Source organism: Planococcus citri, chromosome 3 (genome assembly GCF_950023065.1).
Source record: "Planococcus citri chromosome 3, ihPlaCitr1.1, whole genome shotgun sequence".
In the NCBI taxonomy this organism is placed as follows: Eukaryota; Metazoa; Arthropoda; class Insecta; order Hemiptera; family Pseudococcidae; genus Planococcus; species Planococcus citri.
Window position 1 is genome coordinate 27,397,315 of NC_088679.1, and position 14,237 is coordinate 27,411,551.

Sequence of the window (14,237 nt, forward strand, 5' to 3'; positions counted from 1 at the left end):
TCGCGATAGTCGCCACTGTACCCCGCGTAATTCCAAACCAAGTTCCAAGTTCTAGCCGTTTTGTTGTATACGGCGCGTTAAAAGTTCACCCAACAACCGAGAAACAACTTACGTTGCCTCGTAATTTCTTTTGTTTGAAATTAAATTTCGTCTCGGGCAACGAAGAAAAAACGTCTTTTTCGATAAAATCGCGTATCCCTCGTCTCCCTTCGTCCAGCCAATACAAAGAAAAACTTAGCACGCGGCGAGAAAGAATTTCAACCCGGATAAAATACTATACACATACAAAACGACGACGACCAGAGAGTAAAATAAAAAGATGAAATTGTATTACAAACCCGAAGAAAAAACCAATTTTGTGTCGCACTCACTCTCTTCTCGCTTTTCTCGTAGTTCTTTTCTCCTTTTCCTCTTTCATTCGATTCGAGTATACTTACATTGTAGAACATGCTTCCTTGTTCTGTTTTTCGCCGCAACAGACGGTGTGGCAGGCAACTAGTAAATTTACTTTTTTTTTTCATCGTCGCCTCCTTTCTCGAATTCTAATCACGTTAAATTCATGTATGCAGATGTACTACATACAAAGGTATCTATATGTTATTTCGTTATTTTACTCCAACCATTGTGAAGACGACAAAAGCGCAAACCAAAATTTTCGCAAACGTTTTTCTTTCAATTTTCATACGAATATCGAAGCTACTACTGTCATGATTCCTCTCACATATTTCTCCTCACAACCCTGAAACGCGAATTTCGTTTTTCTATCGTCGAATCGCCCAATTTAACACTCTTGTCTCTTTAATAAACCGTTACTCTGCTTTAGTTCAATTTATTTACCGCATAAATCTTCGTAATACGAGTGGTCACTATACAATCCAATAGTCTACTTCCACCCCATCAATATCTACGTTGTTTACAACAGAAAACAAGAATTTATCAGCGAACCCCTTCTCGTCGAATGATTTACTTCTGAGCAATCAAATTCGAGTTTTCTTTCCAGGATGTGGAAAAGTAAACACAGAAGTGAAAGTTCAGAACACTAATAACAATTAGTCGAACATGTACAAAGGTACATAGTTTAATTGTTTCTAATTCAGAAAACATACAAGGTGCCCCATACTTGATCTTCAAAATTATCAAACGGGGGGGGGGTGGAAATGCTTGATCAAAACTATGAATTCATAACTGATCACGTTTGAAAATTTTAAATCAATGTGTTTTTTTTTTTTTTTTTTGCTTATTAGATTCTTCGACCAAATATAACAAAAAACATGAATAACTTACTCGATTCCATTCTTTTCAAAATTCTTGTAATGAATTCCGGTACTTACCTAAAACAAAGAAACAAAACAATTGTTGATTAGTTTGATGCTAATCATTCATCAGCACAACAGATAAAAACACAATACATAAAAGGATCTTTAAATCCTTTGAATTTTTGTAAATGAACATGAAGTACATACATATTTCAAAGGTTCGTCAGAGGACTCTTTTCGATAGAAAATTCTACGAAATATCATTAGAAATTCTTACACGACAATTGAAAGAAAAATGGGAACATTTGAGGGGAGGGCTGCACTTTTAGTGTCGACATCGTACAAAACTTTTATAGACCAATTTTCCACCATAATTTAAAGAGTGTTATCAACATGAAACTCAACCTTATTGAAATTTTATAAACTTTTCAATCGTTTTAAACCTATTTTCACCTCAAATAAACAGTCTTTCCAGACATTTCAAACAATTTATGTAATTTTTTAATTCAATTTGTATGATTCTTTTACGACTTGGATATCGTTTATGACGATATTTTCGCATTTCAAAAAAAATTTTCCAATATTTTATTGGAATTGAATTGAATTTCATGCTATTTTCAAGGATTTTTATGGTTCTTATGACTATGTTTCCAGATTTTTAAATATGGAATTTATTAAACTTTCATACTATTTTCATCTTTTTTACCTCAATTTAACAAATTCTCATCATGTTCATGTAACCTATCATTGCTTTTTTCAATTTTGATGACATTTTCACAAGTTTTACACAATTTTCAATGATTTTTCACGTTGATTTTTTTTCTAGCATTTCACGCAGTTTTTGTAGCAATTGAAATTTTACAAAATTTTGACATTCTCTCGTCATATTATTTTTCAACATTTCCATGCAACTTTCCTCAATTATATAATTTTCCATCAATTTCGACATACTGACATGGATATGGTTAAAAACTTGAAAGAGAATCGAAACTTGAAAAAAAATTCGATCGATTTTCAGAAATGCTGACTTTTGAAAACTACGGTCCTGATAATACGTCAGACATTTAAAAAACGCTGATTTCTAAAAACTTGAAAAAAAAATCGGTGTGAAGGACTTTTGATTGAAAACTTTCAAGAAAAAAGAACCTGTTGACTTGATAACATTGTGGCAGACTTTTTTCAATTTCCGAAAAGGAGGTGGGAGCGCAAGTGAGCGAGACCCCCACGAGAAAACTGAAAAAAATTACGTACAAGTCGTCACGCAAGCACATACTTCACCAAATCCGCCTTCCTTTCCTCAACTTACAATCCCTCAACAGTATATTTTCTCATTTCAACAAACTTTGTAGACTCTTAGATCACCAAAAACACTCTGGCAAATCTTCACCAACATTTAATTACACTTCCCCTCCATTCTTGATCCTGCACCACCAAGAACTCAAATTCTTTCAAATTCCACTCACTAATTTTGTAACATCTCTCTTTCCTGCCCTTTTTTTTCGGGGAACTTCTCCACTTCGCCTTTCCATCGCATTCAGCATATCCGGAAAACACTCGGCGCACGAACGCTTTTAATTTCTTTAATGTTGAATCCGCGAATTAAATATTTTAAGTACCGCAGCGAGTCGGCTGGCGCGCGTACAGACTTCGAAATAAAACGATTTTCCCTATATAGCCGTCGTCGTAAAAATACGAAGGAAAAAAAAGGAAGACAGTACAGACAACCCCTCGTCTCATAAACGCCGTCACCCACCGACCGTTACGATGAAGCGTACTGTCTATATCGCGTCTCCGGAGACATATTAAACACGAGGGCGAGAGAGAGCAGGCAAAATCCACCTACTTCGCGTCGAGGCGAGGCGCCGCGCCGCGTCATCGTACCCTCGAATCAACAGAAAAACGGGGCAAAACGTCGAGAAAATCCGTAGAAATGTATAAAGAAAACTCCCGCGTACGTGAAAAGAACTACTACCGGAAAACCGGGGTATGAAGAGGAGAGGAAAAACGTGACTGAATATCGTAAACGCTATGTACAGCACAGTACCTTACAGCATTGCATTGTATACGTAGGTAGGTTCGTATACCTTTACCTACAGCAACCTACAAGCGATAACCAAATTTGAATATGAACCGTGCGTTCGCGTGCGTCAAGGTGTAAGCACCACCTTGGCTTAAAAATACGAGTACATGCCACTTTTTTTCTAGCTCTACTCCCTCACCTTATACGAACCAACCAGCGAGCAAGCTTCAACTGCGTTTGTTTCTTTCCTCTTTTATGGCTTATAAAAATGCAACCATATTATATCACACTATAGATGCTCTGCCTCTTGCTTACTCGATACTTACATTCGATCGTATAAGTACATAGGTTTCGTATTAGTAGATTTTTATGTTCTCCTTCTCTTCGTCCATCTTGCTTTTCTTCCCTGAACATTACACATGCATATCATCTGCTCGTACCTACGCCTAACAGCACTACGAGGCCTCACCATGTAAAGTACATAGCAGTCATCTATGGTATCATTTTTTTCCAGTTTTTACCCTATATCGTCATGTGAGCATGTATTTCGCAGGTATTACTTTACTAATAGGTGAACAGTATATTTTACATACATGGCGTAAACACACTGCCTCCTCCTAACATCACATCACTCCCTAGTTGCCCTTCACTCGTATCGTATTATCAAGGGAATTACGTGTACGTGTAATATAAGCGAATACGCCTCTAATACCCATTACGACGAAGTACGAAACGAACCTAATGTGCCACGAATCCATTTCGGTGGTTCGATACGATACGACATTCGCACTCGTATGTACCCTGAGAGAATTGAACAAAATTGGCCAATTTTTTCCTCAAGATGAAAAATTTTCCATCCCCCTCCCATTTTTCAACTTGGAACGGAACTTTTCAAAAACATCGGAAATCATTCTTTACCCCTAGCCGAGCCGAATTTAATCTGATTTCCATCCAAGAAGAACATGATGTTCAGAAAAAATGAATCAAAATACAGAACTTCGATACGACCACCTCAAGATATTTTTCACCTGCTTCCTGCAGATCCCCTGTCTCTCGATCGGTTTCAATTTAATACAAGTGTCCAACAAAAGAACGTCATATTTTGGTGTTTTTCAAAGAGACTCCAATTTTGGAAAAACTTCCAAGAAAAATTTAAAAAATCAAGTTTGACCAATCAAATTTGGTTTTCGAGTAAGTAATCAAAAAACTCGAAAAATCAACCAAATGGGGCAAAACACGAGCAAAACATTTCAATGTACGAATAGAAAAAAAATCATCGAAAAAAAAAACAAAACTTTTCGTTCTTAACGAAAATCTAAAAATAAAACTCGATAGAAACTTGTACAATTTTAGCAAAAAGCAGGTCTTTCTGGCAATTTTTGTAAAAAAAAAAAAAGGTTCACTTGAACTATTTTGCAAATTTTTGAAAAAAAACAGCGAGATTTTTTGGCAACTTCAGGCAATAAAGTGAGAATTTTGAAATTTATTTATGGCGAGAAACAAGAACTCTGAGCAATTTACTCAAAAAAGCGGAGACTTTTTGACATTTTTGCCAGAAAACGAGACTAAGTATGACAATAATTTTGCTTAAATGGGGGAATTATTTACTACGCATTTGCAAAAAGCAGGACTTTTTAGTAATTATGTATGGGCAAAAAGTGATCCTTTTTGATAATTTTTGGCAGAAAAAGCGAGACTTCTAAGCCTTTTTTTTGAGAAAAATGAGGATTTTTGGATGTTTTGAAAGAAAACACAACTTTTTAGCAATTTTGTTCAACAAGAAACGAGGCTTTTTGGCAACTTAGAAACACACGGGATTATGTTATGTACTATTTTTGGCAAAAAGCGAAACTGACAATTTTTTGAAAATTTAAAAAACATTTACCAAAATTTTGAAGAAAATAACCAAATTTAGCAACTAGGTTACTTCAGAAATAACCCAGTACGAGCACTGAGAAAAAAAGGTGGTTACATTTTCACCCCAAAATACCCGATTTCTGCTACGTAACTTGATATCATTCGAAAAAAATAGTTTCAGTTTTCAAAAATTCGCCTGGAATCTTCAAATCTCTTCAAATTTAAATTCGATACATTCTGAAAATATGTAATTGTTACCATGATATTGATTAAACACTCTTAAGATTACAAATTCAGAAGCAAACTCAATCTGAAAATTTAAAATGTTCAAATTTGGAGAAGGATAACATTTTTTTGAAGTTTTTCAAAATTTTACGCCAAGATAGAAAACCAAAAACCTTGAACTAAATTGAAAACCAAAAGGAAAAAAACGATGATTTTTGATCAAGCTGAATAAAATTTCGAAATTTTTCTAGGGTCTTTTTTCATAATTATAACACTTTTTCATGCAATTATTGACAACAACTTTTATGGAATTTTACCCTCTTAGATTGTCGATTTGCAATACTTCAAACAGGTTTTCAAGTCATTTTAACCTTTAAATGCGAGCATGGGGACAAAATTACAAACTTCATTGGTTTCTGTTTTTTTTTTTTTTGGTTTTTGTTTTCATAACTAGTTTTAATGACGTCCAATGCATTTTCCACTCTATTTTGCCCAATTATACCTACTGAAAAATTTGCCATCAAAAATCCATTAAAGAAAACCAATAGAAACGAAGAGGAATGCCGAGTAATTTCCCGCCAGTTTTATGAACCGAATTCTAAGTAGGTAATTAGGTATAGAGAAAGAATTGAGGAATTCCATTTTGGCTCTGATGAAAATGATCCAATGAAAATCTTTTCCATTTCATTTTTTTTAGGCCTTCTACACCTCGTAGGCTCGTACCAAGGCTACTGTCCAAACTGAATAAAACAATTAGCAGAGAATGTAGGCTAAGCTCAGCCTAGCCCCAGTTCAGCCAGATAATCAAAAATAGTCAAAATGAAACTAATTCGTGAACGCTCTCGAGCTGTAATCAATTCACACCTGTTGCTCCCCAATCCCATGCAAGATGAAGAACAAAAACTATCTGGTGACAATAATTCGTATATTTTACAAATACATCCACACACTCAATTCATAATTATTACTTCACGAAGTTACATTTAAATCTCAACTACACTTTCCTCTCCTTCCATCCAACCAAAATCTCCCTTCTTCCTCTCACCACTCATCTCCCAATTCAACTTTTAATTCTCGATGAAATTAAAACTCTCGTTCGCGCAATAAACACTTCCAAAACCCGTGGAAAAAGAAAAAAAGGAACGAAAGAATTATAGCGCCTATTCGCCAGCTTTCAATTAGGCCTGTATACAACGCGTATATAATCGCATTTACCAGGGCCGGGCCGATTACAACCTTTACACGTTCTCTTCGAACTGCTCTCGTCCGCGAGTCCACCATGGCCAATTAATTCGGACGACAGAGTCAATAAAAAGCTGGTAATTTCGCCAGGTTTCCTTTGCGATAATTTTCTCCGGCCGATTTCGCCAGCAACATGGCCAACCGTGTACAGAGAGAGAGGCCTACAATAATTAGAAAAATATCGATTCCTGAGAGTACTTAAAAGCTTAACAAGGCTAAACTTGACTCGGCTGTACCTTACATCGCTCCCTTCACCATTATCATCGAGGTTGGCTAGCGTATAGTCTTCACTGTATTACAACAGCAGCAGCTAACTAAGAAAGTAAAACACGGTCGCGGCCATGCTGCCAAGCGTCAAAGGTCGGGTGAGAAAACACATTTCTAACAATCCCTGATAAATGATCCGTTCTTTCCTGCTGTACCGCCGACACCTACCTATGTAGGTAGAGCTACCTCCACCCTTAAGTACATCTACGTACACTCTGTTACATCGCTATACTATAGGCCAGATTTCTTCGCTTTCTCTCTTGTAGTTTCAAATTCTACAAGCACCCTACAGGCCTACACCTTCGACAAGGCGCTCGTTTTATATTTTTTACACGTAACCGAACCCCACCTCTGGCTCTATCTCGTATTCACTTGACGGTTTGAAAAATGAATTCAAAAAAATCAAACGATGCAATCGAAAGGGTGCAAGGGGCAGGTGAACGAGAAGCGACGCCGACGCGACGACTGATCGTCGCGTTCATTTTTTTCATCCTCCCCTCGAACGTGAAATCAGTTCTTCCATTTTTTTAAAAGCTTCTCCCTAACCATTTTGAAAAAAAAATCTTCATAAACGACGAAGCTTGCTCGCATAGCGTAGGAGTATAGTATACGAGAACATACACACTACCATCCCTTCGAAAGTAGGACTCGACGTCGACGTCGAATAAAAAAATCCTTTCAGCACCGCGCGATCCGGCGCGGCTCCTCGTCCTCAGCACAAATGCCGATGTGTTGCCTCGTGTAAAATACGCCACGCCGCATAAAAACGGACGCAGCCGAGGCCGCAACTCACAGAGCCAAGAGTTGGGCAAAAGCGCCGCCACGATGCCGGTAACGAGGACGCATCGGCGCCAAGAAATATGTCGCCCGCCGGTAGTTACAATACGATGCGTGCAAAAGGCATTTTCCAACCGGCGGCCGCTGCAGCGGCGGTGGTGGCGGCGGCGGCGGCCCTTTTTATATCGTATAATTTTATTGATCATACTGCGCGTACATTACACCCGATAAACGAGTACGACGTGTTACCCTCTATTCCACCCCCTCAACCTTCTTCAACATCCCCGTGTCCTTTTTCCTCATGGATCATTACATACTCAGGCGTCTTTACAAAATCATCCTCCTCCTCCTCCACCACCACGTCTTACTCTCGAGTCTCATTCCCATTCTTCGCATCATACTATAAGGAAGAAAAAACTATCGCGAATTTAACCCCTTCGTTATGCTGGGGAAAACAGAGCCCGAGGCTCGAGGTTTCGCTAATAATCCCCAAAGAATGCCGAGTATGGTCGTCGAATAAATATTTTCCCTTTTTACGAGCAAGAGTCGTATTTTCATCTTCGTGCTCCTCGTCGACTCCGAGTCATGTCTCATTCTGGGTCCTCTGGTATTGGTATACGTACTTTACGCTTAAACCATAATACATATAGTATCAACGAAATGAAATATTTCTCATTCTTTCTTTGCTCCCCTTGCATTCGCACCACGTCTCCCGACTGGGAGGAAACTTCGAGCGAAAAAATGCTAACGTGAATCTACAGACTGTTGCGTAAAATTCCGCGCATATATTGCCGTTTCTTGTTTCGACTCCGTAAACATTTACTTTATACCAAACGTACTACACACTACACACTCGGCAAAAAAAAAAAAGGAACACGGATGACTTTCTCTCCAAACGTCGTAGTCATAGATCAATACCTCTCCGACGTCTTGCTTCCTTCGACGTCATATTTTTCTATTTCCTAATCGTACATTAAAAACTCCCTTCGCAATTTCCTTATACGTAAGAAAAATTCCACCAATCAACAGGTACCTACATATTTATAGCTACGTTTCGATAACCTTGACTTCGACGTATATATTCCTGCATCTTTTGCGTGAAAAGTACCAGCATGAAGAGCAAAAATGGGACGACCGAAGAGACACTTACTATCCTGAGACATTTTTCTGAGCCAACTTCGATGGAACGGAACGCCCCTTTCTCAAGCTGATTTCTTTTGGCTGCATTTCAAGTGTGCAATAAAGTGTTTGGCCAAAGAAACGTTGCAATAAATATACAAAATAAGACCAATAACACACAAAAAATTGCCTGTTTGCCACTTTGTTTGAAAGTAATCTTAACTGATCTTCTGAGATTTTCCTTTGTCGCTTTAGTTTCTGACAAGATACTGATAGTGACAGACATGAAAGGATAGATGGGCAATACATAAATTATATTTTACTTGAATTGACGTTTATGAAGGCGACTTTTTAGTTTTTGGAGGTGCAATCCAGTGCGACTGGTTCTGATTGGTCAGAGTCTGGTAGAGATTATTAATAACGTGACATGAGGTAGCTTCCACCAATCAGAATAAACATTGCATTTGGTGCATGCGCACAACGTTTTCCGGGTTTTGCCACCAAAAAGTCTGCTTCAACCTCACTTTGGCCAATTTTTCAAACTAAAAATCAGGGATGTTGATCGTAACTGTAATTTTCAACTGAAATGAATTTTAACCTCTGAAATGAGCCAAAAACCATAATCATCACCAAAATTCCCGATATTGATAACTGTAACCGAAAATGTAACCAAAATTATTAATTTAGAATTTTTTAACCGTAGTAACTCTATCAAGTTCATTTCATTTCGGTTACTGTTAATTTGAAATAATTATGGTACAAACGCATCATTCGATGTTTTTATTTGCGTAAAATTCTCCAAATTTTCAACATTTTTTAGAATGAATTTTTTAATGGAGATCTTTCCAATTAATGCAGGAGTGCCTCAGGGTAGTGTTCTGGGACTAATTCTGTATTTAATGTACACAGCTGATATACCAACAACAGCAGAAACTGAAACTGTAATGTTTGCTGATGATACTGCAATTTTGTCAGTCCATTCATCCCAAGCCCAAGCAACAAAGAATCTATAAAAAGCTCTGGATGGAATCTCAAGACGGACAGATCAATGGAAAATCAAGCTAAATGAGCAAAAGTCAACCCATGTTACATTTGCTAAGAGAAAATGTGGTGTTTAATATTATGTGACCTGCTCTGACAAAATTGACCATTTCGACTAAATTAAAAAAATTTTTTTTTCTAAAATCTGATCATTCAACCCTTGAAATTCATTTCAAACGTCATTATTTTGGAAATGTTTTTAATTGAATCGACTCTTTTGGACTGGAAGTTGGTGAATCTAGCACGACCCAATTTTGTCAGAGCGGGTCACAATCAGTCAACATGAAATTCCAGCTGCCCGCCATGCAAAATACTTGGGTATTCATCTTGACTCCTTATTAGCTGGAGGCACCATATTGATCAGAAGAAAACCCAAATCAACCTAAAACTCCGCCAAATGCACTGGTTGATTGGACATCATTCAAAAATGGAGATTTGAGTGTAAAATGTCAATTTATCAAACGATAATCAAACCCGTATGGACATATGGGATACCATAGTGGGGATGTGCTACAGCATCAAATCATAAAATCATCCAAACTGTCCAAAATAAAACTCTCAGAACAATTACTGGTGCAATATGGTTTCTTTGAGATACATATAATGGGTAGATGAAGTTGTTAGAGAGCTAGAAACAAAGCATGAGAAACGGCTTCATGTGCACATCAACCCAAAGGCAATTCGACTGTTAGATACTATAGATACTAGTGTATTGGTTAGGTGTCTTAAACGTCAAAAGCCTCATGACTTGGTGAGTGAGAGCCAGTAGCACAATGCAGGTTTAATTTGGTTTAGCTGAACTTGGTTTAAATCTTGAACCCGGTTCAACTTCTGTAGCGTTGCATAACATTGGTTCAGGTTTAGATTAACTAATCGTTGGATAACACGTCATTTAGGCTAATCAAATTTTGTCACAATTATTGTTGGTTATGTTTGTGATATCAATGTTTTGGAGTGATTTTACTGATTTTTGATTACATATTTTTAATGATTTGAAATATCTTAGGATTGGAAACACAGTTCTAATTTTTTGAATAAATTTCAAAAAAGTAAATATTCTTGAACAAATAGTTGACTAGATTTAATTTTTTGCTGTAGGAAATTAATTTGTTTGAGGTAAAATGTCCAATTTTGAACAATAGTCACCAAATTTTTCAGTATGGTAGTGATGTGATTCGAAATTTTACACTCAACAATATTCTTGTTTTTTGTCGTTCAATGTAAGTACATAATTATACTTCGTCTTTGTCGAAAGTTGGTATTATTTGAAGTTATTGGTTTCCATTTACAAAATAATCAGTAATCAGTAATCACACAACTTGAAACAACCAATGGACACCCGCCGATTTGTTAATCCTAGGTTAACCTCCAAAAATTGTCGAGTTAAGTAAAACCTGGTTTAAACTGTAAAAACAGTTTGATCGTCCATTGCGCTACACTACATTTTAGTTAAACCAGAGTTGACCTACAACTCTGGTTTAAACCTGCATTGTGCTACTGGCGCTTAATATAACATGTTATGTAGGTATACAGCAGATGTGGTTCACGGGAACCAACCTGCACATGTCACTCAATAATAGAATAAGTTAAATGTGTAACCTATTTAAGAAATATCTCAAGATTACCACTACCACTCAAAAAAAAATGGAGATTTTCATGATTTTTGCAGGAGGAATTGAGGAAAAGCTGCAACCTATATTTTTAACCATAACCGCTATTTCCGAGTCCAGAACCCTTTACACAAAACTATAATAACGGAACGATATTTTTTGAGTGGAGCCGAACCCCGAACCGGAACGAAAATTCATTCTGCTTTGTAACACTGGTTCTTAGAATAAAGCTTCTTACACCAAAAGAACAAACAAACAACCCTTCGAGAATCGCAATTTCAACCCAAATTCTCCAACCAATATCCTCGAAAACACACAGTATATTTCACACGAACGCGAAGCCCGCAAAATAAACTCTGTTTTCGGCAAACCACATTTTCAAACACCCGAAAAATTTACTGTCTCTACTTCGAAATCGATATACCTACATAGCAATCTACCCACCTACGCAATTTAATTACCTTTTACACCCAAAAACTGCATTGCGGTATTTAAAACACATACCGTACAGTATAATACAGTCTGTTCACAAATTATACCTATATACATTGTACACGCACCTTACACTCTAACCCATAAAGTCAACCTATACATAACAATAAGGCAGAGGCAGAAGCCGGCGAGATGGACGAAGGGAGGTAACCGTATAATAACTTTAATTTTACCTACCACCAGGTAACAGCGACGTGTACGAGGCCTAAGGAATCTGCGGTAACCATGTATACTCTAATTTCACGCTAAAATTACTACGTACAAGTTTAAAACACCGCCGCGCCACCTTCTTCGACGGCGGTGCTTAATTTTGTACTGCATATGAACATATAATACAGAAATACTACCTCCAATGTGAACACATACAGTACGTACATTCATGTCCGACACAATAATGGTCAATTATTGCAATTATTATAATACTGCATCCGCAGCTAAGCAATATTTATCTCCTCCAGAATACCATACAAGTGTATTGTACCTACACACATAAGTACATATATGTGAGCAATACAGAAACCAGCAGCACTACTCGATGCATAAGCACGAACATGTAAGTACGAGTAGCATCAAATACAAATAAGGAATACATATTGTACTTCAGGGAAGATGTTATATTCTCCACCCTTGATACACGTTCAAGACAAGTTCACTCCAGAGATAGAAAAGATCATGAAATTGAAATAGGTATTAGGTGCATAACACTCGCGGTCGTACTTCTAGAATAATTTATCAAGTGGAGTTCGTTGACCAAAGTTCAAGCCAATGGGCAACTAAAAACTACTAGAGAAGAAGTGTTCATTTGGATGTGTTCGTTTGATTCGAGTATTTAACTTTTGAACGCAATGCATTCGTAAATTCATTAAAAACAAAACAAAAAATTCCAAGGAGAAAGGTTACAAAAGCAAGACTGACCAATGAAAATACAAATCTATATATGCAATTTTTTTCATCTTTTGAAACTTTGAAACCAAGTTCATAAATGGGAGGAAAATTGGGCTCTCCCAATTTTAATCTATGTATCTATGTAGTCCAGGAACAATGAACATGAAGCACATCAAAAATTTGAAATTAAATTTCATCATACCCACTCCCAATTTTGATTTCCTCACAAAAACGATCATTTTGTCTCATCCTTTCACGTATCTTCACAACATAACTCGAAACATCCACCACTTAAAATCCTCAAACACGGGTCAAGGTCCAAGCTCGACTCGAGGCGAGTTACAAAAGTACACATACAATACAAATAGGAAAATTCGTACGAAACGTCGAGCCATCAATTTTTAAAAAGGTTCGAAAAAAGCCGCAGAATCGTACAGCGAGAAACAGTCGAGAGATGAATGTGTGGGCGCAAATAAACCATGGAAAAAGCAATCTAGTGCAGGAAGTATAGGCAGATAGAAGCCTAGAAATAGGCAAATCCAAAAAGAAGGCTACGAAATATTGGCGAAAAACGTCAGAAAGTATTTTCTTAATTTGAAGAGCAATGCACAGATCGTTCGTTTGAAAATATCTCAATAATGTATAAGCAGGTACTATACATAAATATAAGGAAAATCCAAGTTTATTGAACGGACTAAATAAAAAAGGAAAGATAGACAGAATGAAAAGGAGAGAGAAAGAAACAAGACTCGTATATATTTTTCGACTTGTTTGAACACCATACATTTATATCGTCGTCGTACTCGTACACATAGTCTAAGGCTAAGAAATATGATATTACATTGATAGGTAATCCATAAATACGAAGGGATTGAGAAAGTAGAAAAAAGATGTTGGAAAGAGAAAGAAGGAGACAATCCGACTAAATATGTATTCCATTAATCGTCGTTACTAAAAAAAAACCTACCTACTCCACTTACAGTACGTCCAATACACCCATATTTTCAATAATATTCAAAAATTTTACGTAATAAATGTACTAACGCTATTCGTTTCCAGTCCGCTAATAAAACACAAGAGGAAAGAACACAGATAAACTAAAACTAGTGCAAAAGTTTCGTCAGTATTTCACAACATACTTATTCGTAATAAAACTGAAAAAAAAACCACTCAGCAAGATTGCGAATTCTTCAATTTTATCTGCTATTTTATTTTTTTCAAACCCGCCACAATTTTTGTAACTTTTGCCACAACAAATTAAAGTCACTGCGAAGTAACGTTTTCTACCTTAGATTTTATTTTATTCTGTCCGACAACATGTTTCACTAAATCTTGATATGTACAAATACTTTTGACGGAACGAAAATTCAGACCTAGACCGATAGAATTTCCAAAATATGAAAATGACTTTTCATGTGTGCTACCTAATTTAGGAATCAAAGTGAA

At 36.7% G+C, this 14,237-nt stretch overlaps 1 protein-coding gene across 4 annotated transcripts in view; it reads right to left on the minus strand.

Annotated features, from left to right (window-relative positions):
• The window catches only part of HnRNP-K (Heterogeneous nuclear ribonucleoprotein K), a 71,232-nt gene that overhangs the window by 33,307 nt on the left and 23,688 nt on the right, over positions 1–14,237 (minus strand). Inside the window, exon 2 of one of the 4 annotated variants that reach the window (XM_065358194.1) lies at positions 1,285–1,331. The exons of the other annotated variants lie outside the window; for them this stretch is intronic. Within the exon in view, the coding sequence (XP_065214266.1) occupies positions 1,285–1,294 (10 nt within the window). The 5' untranslated portion in view covers positions 1,295–1,331. The remainder of the gene's footprint in view (positions 1–1,284; positions 1,332–14,237) is intronic. 4 annotated transcript variants of the gene reach the window in all.